Here is an 18,663-nt window from a genome sequence, read left to right as displayed (position 1 = left end):
TTATAGGTCTCTTGGGTAGAAAACTGTAAGATGATCCTGTACTATCTTCTCATACAGAAAGCAAGACAGCTGTCGAGGTCTACTGGAGTTGTGTTGAAAGGACCCAGGTGTCAACTTGAGTGGACTCTGTCTAATGACACAGATGATTAAAACGTATCAAATGTGTTTAAGTGTTTAAGTTCTTGGCTCATAATGACTCAAACTCACTCCCCTCTCCACCAAACAGACAAAATACTATTTCATGATATTGTTAATTTTGGAGGATGCTAGAGAAACAGCTTCTTTTTTTTTTTTTTTTTTTTTTTTTGATGGAGTCTCGCTCTGTTACCCAGGCTGGAGATCTCGGCTCACTGCAACCTCCACCTCCCAGGTTCAAGCAATTCTCCTGCCTCAGCCTCCTGAGTAGCTGGGATTGCAGGCGCGCAGCACCATGCCCAGCTAATTTTTATATTTTTAGTAGAGATGGGCTTTCACCATGTTGGTCAGGCTGGTCTCAAACTCCTGATCTCATGATCCACCCACCTTGGCCTCCCAAAGTGCTGGGATTACAGGCATGAGCCACTGCGCCTGGCCAGGAATCAGCTTTTTTAAAAAATAGACATGTGTCAAAGACTATGTCTAACTCATTATTTAATGAGGAAATCAGTAAGATGTTACAAGCAGTTCAAAGGCTCATTCAAACACTGCACACATATAAGCAATCAGGAATGCTGAAATAAATTTACAAATAAATGTAAAAGTGGTCAATATCAGTGGGGCAATAATCAGTTACATTCTACCAGACAAAATTCCTTTACATTTGTATCGTCAAGAATCATCTGCACTACTATCAGTTTTATCCACTATCAGTCGATAAACTATCAGTTTTATCAGTTTTATGCAGAGTTTTGAAATAGCATAAAGACATTGAAAGGCAGAAATAACCCTGAAGTGTGCATTAGACAGAATATCCAGTGAATTTTTTTTTTTTTTTTTTTGCTCTTTAACAAGTTTTAATGCCAGTCTCCCCGCCTCTTGATCAGATTAATCTTAAAGGTTATTCTCCATCACAAAAAGGGTCTTTCTTCATTAGATTTGGCCTAATTATTTACATAGGTGCAGAAAGAGTGCTAATTAAGCATACCGACTTCCTTGAGTTTATTTTGCAAAATTTAAAATTATTTTAAAGCCTGGACAATGAACAGAAAGAGTCAAGTATATATCCTGCTTTTCCTATATGAACTATACCTCAGGGTAACAAAACAGTTGATGAGGAAAAGTCTCTGTCTCTATAAGTATTCTTATTCATAAAGAAAAAATGACAGAGTGAGACTAGCACTATTTTGGAAACCCTAATAAATTAATGAGTCTAAGTCATCATTAAAAATGGCCGCTAACATCACAAAAAGAGAGACAATATTGGCTGGGCGTGGTGGCTCATGCCTGTAATCCCAGCACTTTGGGAGGCCAAGGAGGGCAGATCATGAGGTCAAGAGATCGAGACCGACCTGGCCAACATGGTGAAATCCCATCTCTATTAAAAATACAAAAATTAGCTGGGTGTGGTTGTGCACACCTGTAGTCCCAGCTACTCAGGAGGCTGAGGCAAGATAATGGCTTGAACCCGGGAGGTGGAGATTGCAGTGAGCCAAGATTGTACCACTGCACTCCAGCGACAGAGTGAGACTCCATCCCAAAAAAAAAAAAAAAAAAAAAAAAGAGAAAGAGAGAGACAGTATTTGCCTTTTATTGATCTGAATTTGGCCAAACCTCTGTATTTAATCACCAAATTACAAGAAATAAGAGGCTAGAGAAATGTTAAATCATAGAGGATTATAATCAGAAAGTTTAGACTGTAAGAAACTCTATAGGACAAATGAACTGGTTTCTTCAGTAAATTTCACAGAGGAAAAAGTGGACAGGAAACCCACAGACTGTCTAAGATTCCTAACAGCCAGTTGTACCACATGGACCTGCTTTGTATCCTGTGTAGCCTGATTCAAAGTGTGAAAAAATTTAGACAATTAGGGAAATGTGAACTCAATATCTGATTATATTAATAAATTTTTATTTATTATAGATATGATGACTATTTTGGCTATGTTTTCAGAAAGCTTCTCAATTCCTTTAGAAAGATTTAAGGGTAAAATTATATGATGCCTGGTGTTAGTTGTGAAATAATCCAGATGGTAGGGGCTGTAAATGAAGCACAGTTGGCCATAAGTGGATTAATTATTGATGTTGGGTGATGGGCACATGTGACTTCATTATACTGTTTTCTTTGGTTTTGCATGTGTATGAAATGTTCTGTAATAAAAATTAAAACAAACCTAAAGGCCTTCTAATAAATATACTTCTTTCACTTGATTTCCCTTAATAATGTGTAACTTGTTACTGTTAAGAGTATATAATGCACAGTCTTTCAAGTTTAACTCCTTAAATATTTTATCATCATAGGTTTTAAACAAAATCATGGTACCTTGCTAAGGCTTCCTACAGATCTTACTTCTTCTATTTCAGATCATATGAATTTTGAAGTTTGAGAAATAACTTACCACTTTCCTTTAAAACACATACATGTTATTCATGTAATTATGTGATCAACTGTTGTATAATAAATGAAAGCTGTTGTAAAGCCATGTCATTTTTCCTTTGAGCCTCTCCAAGTGAATAATCAATTTTTTGTTTGGTTTGTTTCCAGATAACCTTTTTCATGCTGCTTTCTGCAGTGTGTGTAATGCTGAATTTGGCTGGTTCAATTCTCTCTTGTCAGAATGCTCAGCTAGTCAACTCCCTAGAAGGCTGCCAGTTGGTAAGTAATGAAATGCAAACCCTTTCATAAAGGTCATAGGATTTGATTTTGCACAAGAGCAATTTTAAAAATAATTTTATTGTACTCTTAAGTTCTCATGTACACTTTCAATTCATTCTGATGTTTTCTAGTTTAAGGTATTTAGGTTAAGCTGATTTATTTCTATAAGTTAGATAATTCGCTTACTGATTTATAAGTAGAACAATTAAAACTTTTTCTTCTTGTAAATCAGCTACTAGTAGTATATTTTTAAGGATCACAATGTAGTGCTATTTTGGAATAAATATCCTTAGTAACTATTATATTTTAGCATTTGTTGCATTGATTCTTATTTGTATTGAATTTTTAAAAATCAATTTGCAAGTCAATTTTAAGTGCTGATGTACATATTATGCTGGATGACGAATATATCAAAACAATATAGTTAGCATTTCTCAATTAAAAAGAATTTTCTTTCAGATCCAGGAAAATTGTAGACAGTGTGCTATGTACATTGCAGAACAGAGGTATTCAATCTTTTGGCTTCCCTGGGCCACATTAGAAGAATTGTCTTGGGCCACACATAAAATACACTAAAACTAGCGATAGCTGATGAGCTAAAAAAAAAAAAAAAAAAAAAAAAAAAAAAAAAAAAAAAAGTTGCAAAAAAACCTCATAATGTTTTAAGAAAGTTTACGAATTTGTGTTGGGCCACATTCAGAAAATTGTAGACAGCATGCTGTGTACATTGTAGAACAGAGGTATTCAGTCTTTTGGCTTCCTCGGGCCACGGTAGAAGAATTATCTTGGGCCACATATAAAATACACTAATACTAGCAATAGCTGATGAGCTAAAAAAAAAAGTCACAAAAAAAAATCTCATAATGTTTTAAGAAAGTTTACGAATTTGTGTTGGGCCTCATTCAAAGCCGTCCTGGGCTGCATGCAGCGTGGTGGGTCGGGCGAGCTTGTTGTAGAAGATCAACAACTTGCTTATTGGATAGAACTATCATTTCAAAATAACTTAGCTCATGGTACTGTAATAGGTACATCTGGCTGTGACAGAAATTGCAGTGTGTTTGGTTGCATTCTGGTATGAATATACTTAAACTCCCGATAGGACTGTGGCTCCTGGGTGTGGGGACATGGGCCTTTGTTTCTTTGTCTTGGAAGCAACAGCAGGCTACCTTTCAGAGCCATGTCCCTCCACAGTTGCTCTCTGCCTGCTCTGCCTGTGGCTATGATTCTGAAAAGTGATTGCTGAATTACCAGAAGCTTTTCTGCTGTGGGACCATGCCTGCTTGGCTTGGGACCATGTCGTTTGGATTCACAGGGGCAGCCACTGGAAAGCCTGCTGCTCTCTGCATTCTTATCTACGAAGGCCAGCAGGACCAGTGTCAGTTGGCACAGTTTCAATGCTGAAGCGCCCACTGAGTTACAAAAATGAATTGTTGGAGCTTCATCTTGTTATTGTCTGTTGAATGTGGCCTAGAGAGCATTGATCAGATTTCATCTCTATATGATGTGCACAGAAGTATTCTCGGTATGGTGTAGACCCCCTTATGATTGACAATTGACACAACCTGGATCCCCATCTCCATCGGTAAGGATAAATCGCCATCTTGTATCCATAACTTGGCCAGCCTCTTTATTCCTAAATACTAGGTGCTATGAGTATAGCAAAATCTGGTGACCTATGAGGAACTGGCCATTTTTTTCTTAGACTCTCATTTTCCAATGCAGGGCCCTGTGTGGAGGAGACAGAGTGATTGGGTGAAGGGAAACCACAGTGCCTGGAGGTTCACACCAAAAAGAAAGCCCACACACAGTGCACAAGCTTGAAGGGCTGACCCCTCCTGGTCTTAATCTCAGACCCTGTTTCCCCACATCGCAGACTGCATGGAAGTATAGGAAAGGGGAATTTGGTCTCCTCAATTTCTTACCGCTTTCTATACCTCCACAGATACATAAAAAGAACATCATATACCACAGATGTGTACTCTCACATACATCTGTTTGGTTGATAGTACCACGGAATCATCAATATTTACCTCACTTTAGAGCTTGATCCTAGGTGTCTCTCTGCCTTGGCTCATACAAAGCCAGAAATCTCAGAGCTACAAACCAGTGTCTTCATTTGCTTGGGGGCAATGTGTGCAGCACAAACAGTACTGGATTTGGAGTCAGCAATACACGATCAAAGCCATGCTTCACCACATCCTGGTTATGTGACTTAGGAAAAGTCACCCTCTGTCTCTCTCGGCCTCGCTTCCCTTTCCCGTTGATATGGTTTGGATTTGTGTCCCTGCCCAAATCTTATGTTCAGTTGTAATCCCCAATATTGGAGGTGGAGACTGCTGGGAGGTGATTGGATCATGGGGGCAGATTCTCATGAGTGGTTAGCACCATCCCCTCCGTGCTGCCCTCATGATAGTGAGGGAGTGAGTTCTCACGAGAACTGGTTGTTTAAAAGTGTGTGGCACCTCCCTTTCTTGCTTTCTCTCTGGCTCCTGCTCTGGCCACGTGACTTTCTGGCACCCCCCCCTTCACCTTCCACCATGATTGTAAGTTTCCTGAAACCTCCCCAGAAGTCAAGCAGGTGCTGGCATCATGCTTCCTGTACAGCCTGCATGAGCCAGTTAAACCTCTTTATAAATTACCCAATCTCAGATATTTCATTCTAGCAATGCAAGAATGGACTAATACACCTGTTCAGTGTGGACATGACCTACCCTGAGTTCTTCATAGAATATTGCAAAACCTATACAACACATAAAAGGTATGCTCCTTTCATATTATAAAAATTATACATTTACTATAGAAATTCAAAAAACAAAACACTTCACAATCCTACCACCCAGTTGATTATGTCCTTCCAGTCTTTTCTGTGCATAATGTGTGTGTATATGGATGTATGGGTATGCACGTATGTATACATATATATTTAATGTATTTAAATGTGCTATCCACTTTATGCTGCCTTGTGGTTTCTTTTTTAACTGATCACTTTGTTCCATGTTTTATTTGTTTATCTTTTGAGATGAAGTCTTGCTCAGTCGCCCTGGCTGGTGTGCGGTGGTGCAATCTCAGCTCACTGCAACCTCTACTTCCTGGGTTCAAGCGATTCTTCTGCCTCAGCCTCCCAAGTAGCTGGGACTATAGGCATGGGCCACCACGCCCAGCTAACTTTTGTACTTTAGTAGAGACAAGGTTTCACTATGTTGGCCAGACTGGTCTTGAACTCCTGACCTCAGGTGATCTGCCTGCCTTGGCGGGATTACAGGCATGAGCCACCATGCCTGGCCTGTTCCATGTTTTAAAATATTCTACAACTTTATTGGTAGTGACTACTCTATATGTATGAATGTTACATTGTTTATTTAACCATATCTCTGCTTTTCACAATTAGAGAGATGGCCATTATTCTTATACAAATTAAATCCTTTTTACAGCTCCTAAAATTAGATATACATGATAAAAATGAATGTATCTTTAGAGTATTTGGTGCATATTGACATACTGCCTTTTAGGAAAGTTTACCCATTTATATTCCCAATCTATGATAATGCTCTTCTCCTACACCTTTGCCAGCACTGAAAGTTGTTATTCTTTTTAATCCATGCTAATTTGAAAGATAGAAGATGATTTCATTGTTTAATTTGAATTTCTTTGAGTACTAGTAAGATTAAACTTTTTATTCATTTATAACTGCATATACATAAGCTTATATATATTTATACATATATGTGTAATTATGTCATATATTTATGTTTATGCACCATTTATATTTTATTTTCTTCTCTGTTTTGTCTGTATGTGTTCTGTACTCAGTTGTAGATTTAAATATTTATCTTAATGATTTATAAGAGCTCTTTATATATTATGGTTTTGAATCCTTTGACTTACATTGGGCAAATATATTCCCTGGATTGTTATTTGCCTTTTAATTTTTGTCAGAAAAAATAGAAAACTTTTTAATTTTTATACAAATTTACCAGTGTTTCTCTTTGTAATCTTACCTTAGAATTATGCTTAAAAAGATTTTCTCCTTTCCAAGATTATGCTACCCCAGTAACTTCCTGGTTATGGTGTGCTTTTTTTAATATAGTTAACTCTTTAGTATTTTGCAATCTACTTGATGAATTGAACTTTTTCTCTCTAAATAGTTTAGTAGTTTTCCTGAAACCATTTTCTGAATACTCCAGTATTTCCCTGCTGATTTGAAATGTTACCCAAATCATTAAGAGTCATTTGCAGCAAGTTACAATTATTAAGAAAGCCACAGGCCGTTTATTGTGAGGATAGTGGGGCCTATTGAATCATCAAGGAGGCTAGAGATCAGGCTTGGAAACTGGCTGGTTCTAAGGAAGCTGCTTCTGTTGGCTCAGAAATCTGACTCAGACTGGGGCCTACAGTGGGAACCCTGAACTTACCAGGGTACAGTTCTGCAGGAGTGGACAATTCCTGTGGTTCTTTACCTCTGGGTCTGTTTGCTTTAGAGTCAAAGTCCTGGGAGGGAGTGTTTAATTGGACACAGGATGATAATTTGCTTACCTGTCCTACCAGACTGAATTCAGTCACACATGGGCTACTTTTTTTTACAGACATAGGCTACTGACATGGGATTCAAGATGTAATACCTGAAACAAAGTTAGCTGCTATTAAGCAGGGTTGGGGGAGGAGAGAAGCTGGATATGTATGCTGGGTGGTGAAGAAACAACCAGTATCAACTCTACCAGCGTTATCATTGCATGCACACATGTGCACACAGATAGTAATGCCCATTTGTCTATTTCTGGACTTTTTATTCATATTCATTCGACATTCATATGTCTGTTTATTCATATTCCAGAACAATACCACTTAAATTACCTTGACTTTATAATCTATTTTTATACATGGTAGGACAAGTTCTACCCCTTATCCCATCCCGGACTTTTAATCTATTTCTTTAAAATGTTCTTGCCTGGTTTTAAATGTTTAGTCTTTTAGACGCACTTTGATTTTCTTTTGCCAAGACTTGGAAAGAATGGATTTGAGATTTGAATTGGCATCATATTAAATTTGTAGATTACTTTGAGGGAAAATTAAAACATCTAAACAATACCATGTCTTTCCATTCCAGAACATACGGTGTGTGCTTTGGTTTATCCAAATTCTTTTCAACTTCTTCACTCCAGTTTTTGTTTTTCTTTAGGATACCTACTACATTTCTGTATGCTTGTGTGGTGATTGTGTTTTTTCCTCTGCGTAATTTAAGATTAGCTAGTGTTCTCTGCATAAAAAGGATATCTAAACTAAAGTCAATCTTTTATTCTGGGCTCCTAGCACCTCCCCTTCCTGCTACAGGTGTGTGTGTGTCTGTGTGTGCGTGTGTGTGTGTGTGTGTGTGTGTGCCTTTCCAGTCATCATCTGCACATATTTTTGTTTATGGACTTTTTTTTTACACACATGGGCTACTCACATGGATTTTGTAGTCAACCATGCAGCCTGGTGACATTTTCACATCAGCACTTGGAGGTCTTCTCTGCTGTTAAACAGGGAGTAGTGGATAATTCCACTGGATGGATGTGTGATAATTCATATAACCACCTCTTAATGAAGGATAAGTTAAAAGGTGTTTCTAGTCTTTTGCTAAAATGAACATGGCAAATAATTTTTTTTTTTTTGAGATGGAGTTTCGCTCTTGTTGCCCAGGCTGGAGAAGTGCAATGGCGCAATCTCAGCTTACTGCAACCTTCACCTCCTGGGTTCAAGCGATTCTTCTGCCTCAGCCTCCTGAGTAGCTGGGATTACAGGCGCCTGCCACCACGCCCGGATAAATTTTTTTGGTATTTTTTGTAGAGATGGAGTTTCACTATGTTGGCCAGGCTGGTCTCAAACTCCTGACCTCAGGCGATCCACCTGCCTCAGCCTCCCAGAGTGCTGGGATTACAGGCATGGGAGCCACTGCGCCCAGCCTTTTTTTTTTTTTGGAAACAGGGTTTCACTCTGCTGCTTAGGCTGGAGTGCAGTGGTGCCATCACGGCTCACTGCAGCCTCAACCTCCCTGGGCTCAGGTGATCCTCCCAGCACAGCCTCCCAAGTAGCTGGGACTACAGGCATGTGCCACCACACCCAGCTAACTTTTTTTGTATTTTTTTGTGGAGAGTTTCACCATGTTGGCCAGGCTGGTCTCAAACTCCTGAACTCAAACTATCTACCTGCCTTGGCCTCCCAAAGTGCTGGAATTACAGGCATAAGCCACTGTGCCCGATTGAATAGTACTCTTTGTACACATTCATTACTCAACAGATACTGAGTGGCTGTTGCTGCAGCTTGGGGAACTGGCCTAAGTGCTGAGGGTGTAGCAGTGAACAAGGAAGGAATGCAAACAGATCTAGAGAAAAAAATCACTAAGACCGTCCCTGCAGTCAGAGCATGAGTGCACTTTAAATTTAGAATCTTATTCCTAAATTGCTCTCCAAACACGAGGCACCCTTTCACACCCTTGCCAGCAGTCTGAGCCTGTGCCTGGTTACCCAGATCCAAACTTGTGTGTTGTCAGAATTGTTTCTGTCTTCACCAGTCTGACAAAATTGTACAATTTTATTATGTAATTTTCATTTCTCTAATTAAAAGTGAAGTTGAGCATCTTTATATTTGTTTAAAAGTTGCTTATATTTCTTTATCTGTTAACTGCCACTTCACGTTTGTTACCTATTTTACTGTTATATTGTTGTTTTTATAATTTACATATTTTATATATATATATATACTTCCTTATGTTAAGGAAACTGGCTATTGTTATATTGGTTGCAAACATATATTTTTAGTAGTTTGTTATGCATCTTTTGACTTTTTGAATGGCATTCTTTGTGTGGGTATTTTCTGTACTCACATTGGTTTTATTCATTTATGTATTTTAACCCTTTTGGTTGCTGGGTTATGTGTTTTTCCTAGAAAAGCCTTTCCCACTCCAAGATTATAAATAATTTTCTACTATCCCCTCAGTATTTTAGGGTTTTATTTTTTAAATATTTATGTGTTTTATCGATCTAGGATTTATTTTGTTATAAATGTTACTACACTTTTATAGTTTTCTAAAATGTATGTATGAACTTTCCATGTTTCAAAGTTAGTCCTAGGTATTGTAAATATTTTCTTGCTCTGGTGGATGCCTGTTTTAATTATTATTTTATACTGAAGAGGCTACTCGCCACATGTAAGACTTTTTGCAGTTTTTTATTACTTGCATTGAACTGTACAAGCAGTTGAATGTACACCTGAATCTTTGATCCCATAGTTTGTTAGAGGAAATGATTACATTTTATTCTGCTTTCCAGTATCTGTACATCTTGTTTTGTTGTTCTGTGTAGTTGCTGTGGCTAAAACTGTTAAAATAACATTGGATAATGATGTTTTGTTAAAATAACATTAGCTGATGGTATTTCATCATCCACCTCTTGCTCCTGAATTTAATGAGAAGCTGTTAGTGACCCACCACCAAGCATGCTGCTGAGAGATGGTTTCTATTAGCAAATCTCCCCATTTGCTGAGCTTCATAGAAGGACACAGGACAGGAGACGCAGCAGGGACAGCGTGTTCACATCACTGGGCAGTCCCACAGCTCCATTTCCCTCTCACCCACACGCGGTGTTCACTGTCTGTGTGGGGGAGACTCTCACTGAGAAGCTACAGTTCACTTTTCCATCAGTTGTTTTTAAAACACTTTTGTCTTCACGGAGGCCCAAGGCCTGCAGACCACCATGCTGCTTCCCTGATCCAGGCGTCCTTCCCAGCACGTGAGATGGCTACAGCCTTCCACATCTATCTCAACACTGCAGTGTCCGAGAAAAGGAAGCAGTGACCTGAGAGGACAGAACTTTTGGGTCATTTTTCCAGGCGCACATGCGTCAGCCCAGACCCGATGTGACCCTTCACTCACAGTGAGGATTTACAGGGAAAAGGGTTGACTAAAACTGGAATTTTTTAACACCCTTATTTTATTCCTGGCTTTCACAGGATTGCTCCTAATGGGTTACCATTTAGAGTAATGTCTGCCGTCAGCTTCTGAGAGATGCCTTTATTAATGGGAGGTATTCGCTTCCATCCTGGCTTTCTAAGTTTTTTTTAATCAAGATGCATGTAAATTTTATCACCATCCTTTTAACATCTGTGAAGATGATCATATGGCTTTCCTCCTTTAGTTTATTAATGTAGTGATTTGCATTAATGGAATCACTTTTGCATTGCAGAAATAGGCAATGGTCCTGGTGCTGAGAAGGTATATACATTAGGTTGCATTCACTTTGTTAATATATTATTTAAGAGTTTTGCATCAAAATTCAGAAATGAGATAACCTACAGTTTACCTTGAGGTGCCCTCCTTGTCCAATTTCATCTTAGAATTATGCATACTTTAAAATGAAAGTGGAAGAATTTGATTTGACTTATGCTCTGAAACAGTTTATATAACCTGGGAATTATCTAGGTTTATTTTAATTTGGGGGAGGTAATTTGACTACTTTAACATATTTTCCCATGTTCATTATGTTATTCGTGTTTTCTTTCCTTTTGAGGATCATTTTTGTTAATGTCTTTCTAACATTGTATATTTCATCTGGTTTTTCCAATTTTTTGTTATAAAGCTACAGATAATATTCTTTTACAGTTTAAAAATAAACATTTTAGCAAATCTTCAGAGATTCAAAGTAGATTAATGGTTCCCTAGAGCTGGGGGTCTTGGGAGGAAATGGGGAATTTGAGGAAAGGGTTGACTATGTACGTTTTTATTTTATTAACCCCTTCTACTTTCTTAATTCACATATTGCTAATTTTCCACCTTTTATAGTTGAGTAACAGTAATAATACTGTATAGATTGGCATTGTTGATACACAGTGCTCTTGTGGACTTAGTTCCACTTGGTTTGTAATTTTCATTTTTGCTTTTCTCTTTAACCTAATCATTGTTCAAAGTGATGCCCTTAACTTTAGGTAGTTAGACTTTTTGGTTTTTTGCTTTCCTTTTACTGTTAATTTCTAATTTCATTGCATGAGAGCATGTGGCCCCTAATTTCTGCTTTTTACAATCCACTAAAATTTTCTGTCACTTTGTATGGGAATAGTTTTTGGATGTATTTTGTGGGTTTTTGTTAAATACAACAAAACATATATTCCCAGCTTGTTGTGATCAAAATTTATTCACATATTTGTGTGTCTGTGTGTGTGTGTTCGTGGCGAGAGAGCTTCTTACAACATAAACTCAGCTATGTGCTTCCCACTGGACGCGGAGCGCTGTCCAGCGTCCTTGCCGTGGCATGTGAGTGCCTGCTTTCATCTGGCCCCTCCAGCTTCGCTAGCCTGCAGTGATACTCCTGGGCGCCCCGTCCCTGCCTTGCCAGCTGTGCTAGAATCTCAGGGTCTTTCTACTTCAGGCTGCTCCTGCATGCTGCACCACAGCTGTTCTTCCTCCCAGCTGGTCTCTAGGTGGCTCCTTCTGGACCTCTAGATTCCGGAGTCGGTGGGACATCCATGCAAGGGCCTTCCCTCAGCCCTCGTCCAAGGGGCTCCCCACCTCTGCAGTTCTCTGAGCATTCTGTCTCTTTCTCCAAGCCCTGACATTTCCCCATCATTCCCTACTTGGCAAAGCAGCACAAGGGAGAAGGCCATGTCTGTGCTGCGCCTTGTCCCACATCCAGGGCCTGGCACCATTCCTGGAGGGAAGCACGTGGGTGAACCAGTGAGTGCCTCCCAACTGTTCCTGTCTGAAGAGCCCCTTAGGAAATTAAAAAGGCATTTTGAGATTTCAAGCAAACATGCTGTTTCACTTAAATTAATTAGAAAAGAGCATTATTGATTTCCAAATGCCCCTTAAAATGCCTCGTTATGTTTTAATTTGAGGCTCCATGCACATTAAAATATGACAGCAACAAAACTTTATTTAAAAAATGGATTTTTAAAAAATTTACATGTTTTTTAATTTAAAAAATTCTTTTGGCCAGGTGCAGTGGCTCACGCCTGTAATCCCAGCACTTTGGGAGGCCAAGGCAGGCAGATCACTTGAGGTCAAGAGTTTGAGACCAGCCTGGCCAACCTGGTGAAATCCCATCTCTACCAAAAAATACAAAAATTAAGTGTGAGTGGTGGCATGCACCTGTAATTCCAGCTACTTGAACCGGGGGGCAGGGGGATGCAGGGGGTGCAGTGGAGGTTGCAGTGAGCCAAGATCATGCCACTGCACTCCAGCCTGGGTGACAAAGTGGGACCATGTCTTCAAATAAATAAATCATAAAAATACAAATAAAACAATTTTTTAGAGACAGGGTCCAGGGTCTCACCTATTGCCCAGGCTGGAGTGCAGTGGTGCAGTCATAGCTCACTGTAGCTTCATACTCCTGGGCTCAAGTGATCCTCCCACGTCACTCTTCCAAGCAGCTGGGACTACAGGTATGCACCACCACACCCAGCTAATTTTTAAATTTTTTGTAAGGGTGGTGGTGGTGGTGGGGGTCTCACTGTATTGCACAGGCTAGTCTTGAACTCCTGGCCTCAACTGATCCTCCTGCCTTAGCCTCCCAAAGCACTGGGAAATAAACTGATTTTTAATGACCCAGTTATTTCAATTCATTCCGCAGAAGTTTGGGATTTCCCATCATACTTTTCTTACTGTATTTTTAAATGAAAGCATAACAGAGGATGCTTTTGAAATGCAATTTAATGTAATATAATGCATTATATGGCTTGATGAATATTTGGTTTTAAATGAATAGAACCATTTTCCCTTTCTTTTTAAATATGAAATGAAATAGTAATAGATTCTCATTGTAAAAGATGCGAGAAGTACACAAACTGGAGCAAAACAGTCTCCCTCCTCTCTCTGCCTCCTACTCCCTACCACACAGGCAATTGCTTTATGATGTATCCATTTTTTGTGTATGCACATATATATTTATGTACTTGTATGTGTACACAGTCATCCAACTGTATAGTTTTATTTTTAAGCAAATATGCTTATACTGTATGCATTTGTCTGCAATGTTTTCCCTACTCAAAGTTCCATTTCATACATTGCTGTATATCTAGGGGGCTGCTTCATCTTCGAAAGACAGCAGAGAGTACTTTACCCCTGCTGAGAAGCAGTTAGCCCATCCCCTCTGTTTTGCTATCACAGGCCTGACCTCACTGAATACACATTCTTTTTCTTCTGTAAATTTAGATATAGTCAGGCACTAATTTCATTATAAAGAAAACAAACAAAATCTTCATTATGATAGTATTGAATTAATTAAAATATTTTTCCTACTTAGTATCGTCACAGAAACTAGAAATTTAGGTGGAAAATTACATAAAAGGTACATATTTAACACATTTTAGTGTATGTTTGGACATAAGCTTAAAATGTGCTCTTTGATATTTTTATACAAACCTAATACTGACTGCATGATGATGATGATGATGATGATGATGATGATGATGATGATGATATGATGGTCGCTAACTTTCCTGAGCCCTTGCTGTGTGCAGGGCACTGCTTGAGCACATTCCGTACATTCATTCATTTACTTCTGACAACTATGAATGGGAGACAGGTAGGGAATCTGAGACCTTGGGAGTTAGGTAGCTCTTCCAAAGTCATGCAGCTAGCAGGTGCTGGCATCAGATTTCAACCTGTGCTGTTAGCCGCTCACAAATCATTATATTTTGGCTTGACAGTGCATCTTAGTCTGTTGTGTGCTGCTATAGAAGAATACCACAGACTGGGTAATTTATTTCTCACATTTTGGGAGGCTGGGAAGTCCAAGATTGACGGGCCAGCATCTAGCCTGGGCCTTTTTGCTGCAGTATCCCATGGCAGAAGGTGAAAGGGCAAGAGAGAGCCAAAGAAAGAGCAAGATATTGAACTCACAGCCTCAAGCCCTTTTATAATCAGCATTAATCCATTCCTGATGGTGGAGCCCTCCTGACCAAAGCACCTCCCATGGGCCCCGCCTCCCAACGCTGTTGCATTGAGGATTAAGTTTTCCTTTTCTTTCTTTCTTTCTTTTTTTTTTTTTCTGAGACGGAGTCTCGCTCTGTCGCTCAGACTGGAGTGAATGGCGCGATCTCTGCTCACCGCAACCTCCGCCTCCCGGGTTCAGGCGATTCTCCTGCCTCAGCCTCCTGAGTAGCTGGGATTACAGGCATGTGCCACCACGCCCAGCTAATTTTTTGTATTTTTAGTAGAGACAGGGTGTCTCCATGTTGGTCAGGCTGGTCTCGAACTCCTGACCTCAGGTGATCCGCCCACCTCGGCCTCCCAAAGTGCTGGGATTACAGGCGTGAGCCACCGTGCCTGGCCAAACTATAAGTTTTCAACACATGCTTTTTGGGGAGCTTATTCAAACCATAGCACATAGGAGTTTTACTCTAGAATTATACTGACAATTAAAAGAGGAGAGCATGAGAAACACCCGACAGTGGAAGGAAGGAATATATCTTATTTAGTTTTGGGAAAAGTCATTCTTTGAATAATGAGAGAAACTGTCCCATACAGATAATTTTAAAGAACCTAAACCAGAGGTTGTGTGTCACAACAAAGAGATGCAAAACTAGTGTGTAGTTTTGTACGAAGTGTGAGCTCTTCCTTCCTGGTCACGTCAAGCATGTAAACGGGAAAAGTATTATTTCCTGTAAGTAAACAGTAAAATGATTTCTGTTGTGCTTACCCATTATTACACCAGTGTTTTTCTGACCCTAAGTCCTTTTTAATTAGATTCAACACACTGCAGGGACAACATGATATATCCTTGTCAGCTGTTTATCCTTGAAAGTCTGGTTAGCCCTGATCCCAGCTGTGTTTGTAATCTGCATACTAATCAAATGTCTCTCTCGACTCGCTCCAGACCTTTCTGGATACACATATTTACCTATGTCCCCCCAAATTAAAGAGGGGTGTCCCTGGGAGATCCGACACCTGGCTGAGGGTTTTGATGGAAACTGATTGCTGCCTTCTTTTTCCTTGTCTGTTTATGTTTCTGATTGGTGAACTTGACCTCAGCCTCTTCCCTGGTGTGTGCCTCAAGTATGATGCATGGTTTCTGGGAGGTGAAGGCTAGAATGTAGCCCTTTTCCTAAAAGTAATTAGCAAAGGACTTTTTATGCAACCCAGGGGAACAGGTGTTAAAAAGAAGTACAAGCATTTGGTGGCAAGGGAAGGAGGCATGATGAGCTTGGTTTTTGTAATTTTCACCTTATCCTTATTTCCACGTCCACCTGAGGGATGTGGAAGGGATTGTGGTTTCCTCCCTTCACGTAGCATAAACATCTCCCGAAGCAGGGGTGTGCTGGAGCTGCCTTGTATTGCCTTTAGAGAGTGGCTTATTAAAATATTAGATTTTTTTTCAAAAAACAAAACAATTTTATATCTCTTTATTGACATGTAAGTCATTGATGTGATTTGGATATATGTCCCCACCCGAATCTCATATTCAGTTGTAATACCCAGTGTTGGAGGTGGGGCCTGGTGGGAGGTGATTGGATCATGGGGTGGTTTCTCATGGTTTAACACCATCCTTCTTGGAGCTGTCATCATGACAGTGAATTCTCATGAGATCTAGTTGTTTAAAAGTGTGTAGCACCTCCCTCCTCTCTGTCTGTCTCCTGCTCTGGCCATATAAGACGTGCCTGCTTCCCTTCACCTTCTGCCATGATTGGAAGCCCCCTGAGGCCTCCCCGGAAGCAGATGCTGCCATGTTTCCTGTATAACCTGTGGAACCGTGAGCCAATTAAACCTCTTTCTTTTTTTTTTTTCTGAGACCGAGTCTCACTCTGTCGCCCAGGCTGGACTGCAGTGGCATGATCTCGGCTCACTGCAACCTCCACCTCCGAGGTTCAAGCGATTCTCCTGCCTCAGCCTCCCGAGTAGCTGGGACTATAGGCACGTCCCACCAAGCCTGAATAATTTTTTGTATTTTTTTTTAGTAGAGATGGGGTTTCACCATGTTAGCCAGGATGGTCTCGATCTTCTGACCTTGTGATCTGCCCACCTCGGCCTCCCAAAGTGTTGGGATTACAGGCATGAGCTACCGCACCCAGCTCCAGACTAATACAGTCATGTATCACATAATTCACCCATTTAAGGTGTACTATTCAGTGGTTTCTAATATATTCACAGATGTATGTAAACATCACTGGAGTCAATTTCACCTTAAAAAGCAACCCTGCACCTTTAGCTCTCACTCTCCTTCCTTGCCCCCATCCCTGGGCTACCACTAGTCTACTTTCTGTCTTTATAAATTTCCCTGTTCTGGACCTTCATATGAATGGAATCACATAATATGTAGTCTTTTATGACTGGCTTCTTTCTTAGCGTAATGTTTTCAAGGTTCATACATATTGCAGCATGTATCAGTACTTCATTCTTTTTTATGTCTGAATAATATTCCATGGTATGGATTAACCACATTTTGTTTATCTGGTCTTCCATCAGTGGACATTTGGGTTGTTTCCACCTTTTGGCTATTATGAACAGTGCTGCTATAAACATTTATATACAAGTTTTTTTTTTTTTTTTTTTTTGAGATGGAGTCTCGCTCTGTCACTCAGGCTGGAGTGCAGTGGCGCAATCTTGGCTCACTGCAAGCTCCGCCTCCCGGGTTCACGCCATTCTCCTGCCTCAGCCTCTCCGAGTAGCTGGGACTACAGGTGCCCGCCACCACACCCGGCTAATTTTTTGTATTTTTAGTAGAGACGGGGTTTCACCATGGTCTTGATCTCCTGACCTCGTGTTCTGCCCGCCTCGGCCTCCCAAAGTGCTGGGATTACAAGCGTGAGCCACCGCGCCCAGCTATGTACAAGTTTTTAATTGCATATATTTTCATTTCTCTTGGGTATATCACTTTTAATGGCAAAAACCACAATTACTTTTGCATCAACTTAATACCTCGGAATAGAATTGCCAGGTTACTTGGTAACTCTAGTTGAATCATTTAAGAAAGTGCCAGACCATTTTCCAGAGCAGCTGCACCATTGTACATTTCCACCAGCAATGCATGAGGGTTCCAGTTTCTCTACCTCCTTGCCAACGTTTCTTTTCTGACTTTGTTTTAGGCCATCCTAGTGGGTACAAAGTAGTATCTCATGATGGTTTTGAATTGCATTTCCCCGATTACTAATGATTCCAAGCATCTTTTCATGTGCTCATCAATCATAGGCAAAACAGTGAACCTCAACCTAAACCTCATCCCTTTTATAAAAACCAACCTAATGGGATTAAATATAAAACGCAAAACTACAAAACTTTTAGAAAAAGCATAGGAGAAAAAATGTTGGAATCTAGTGCTAGGCAAAGAACTCTGAGACTTGACTCCAAAATCATCATCTATAAAAGGAAAAAGTTAAGAAAAATTAAAAACCAGTTCTCTGAAAATCCACCTGAAGAGGTTGAAAAGACAAGCTACAGACAGGGAGAAAATATTAGTGAGCCACATATATGCCAAAGGACTAGTATCTAAAATATATGAAGAACTCTCAAAATTCAACAGTGAAAAACAAGCCAATTAGAAAATGGGCAAAACACATTTCATTTTGTCAAAAGCTTCTTCCTTGTCAATTGATATAATCATGTAATTTTTCTTCTTTGGCTTGTTGATCTGGTGGATTTCATTGATTTTCAAATGTTAATCAGTTTTATATACCTAAAATAAATATCACTTGGCCATGGCATGTAGTAATTTTTACACATTGTTGGATTTGGTTTGTACATATTTTATTGTGGGTTTTTTGCTCTAAGTTCACAAAAGGTATTGGTTTATTGTTGTTTTTCTTTCTTCTTCCCTTCTTTCCTTCCTTCCTTCCTTTTTTTTTTCTTTCAACTATCTTTGTCTGGTTTCAGTATCAGAGTAATACTAGCTTCAGAAAATGTGTTGAGAAGT

At 39.7% G+C, this 18,663-nt stretch overlaps 1 protein-coding gene across 3 annotated transcripts in view; it reads left to right on the top strand.

Annotated features, from left to right (window-relative positions):
• The window catches only part of FAM189A1 (family with sequence similarity 189 member A1), a 455,446-nt gene that overhangs the window by 326,853 nt on the left and 109,930 nt on the right, over nucleotides 1-18,663 (top strand). For all 3 annotated transcript variants that reach the window (XM_030814405.1, XM_030814404.1, XM_003280653.4), the window contains exon 3: nucleotides 2,681-2,791. In XM_030814405.1, the coding sequence (XP_030670265.1) occupies nucleotides 2,681-2,791 (111 nt within the window). The remainder of the gene's footprint in view (nucleotides 1-2,680; nucleotides 2,792-18,663) is intronic.

Source organism: Nomascus leucogenys, chromosome 6, assembly GCF_006542625.1.
Source record: "Nomascus leucogenys isolate Asia chromosome 6, Asia_NLE_v1, whole genome shotgun sequence".
NCBI classification, from domain to species: Eukaryota; Metazoa; Chordata; class Mammalia; order Primates; family Hylobatidae; genus Nomascus; species Nomascus leucogenys.
This window is presented reverse-complemented; position numbering and strand designations above follow the sequence as displayed.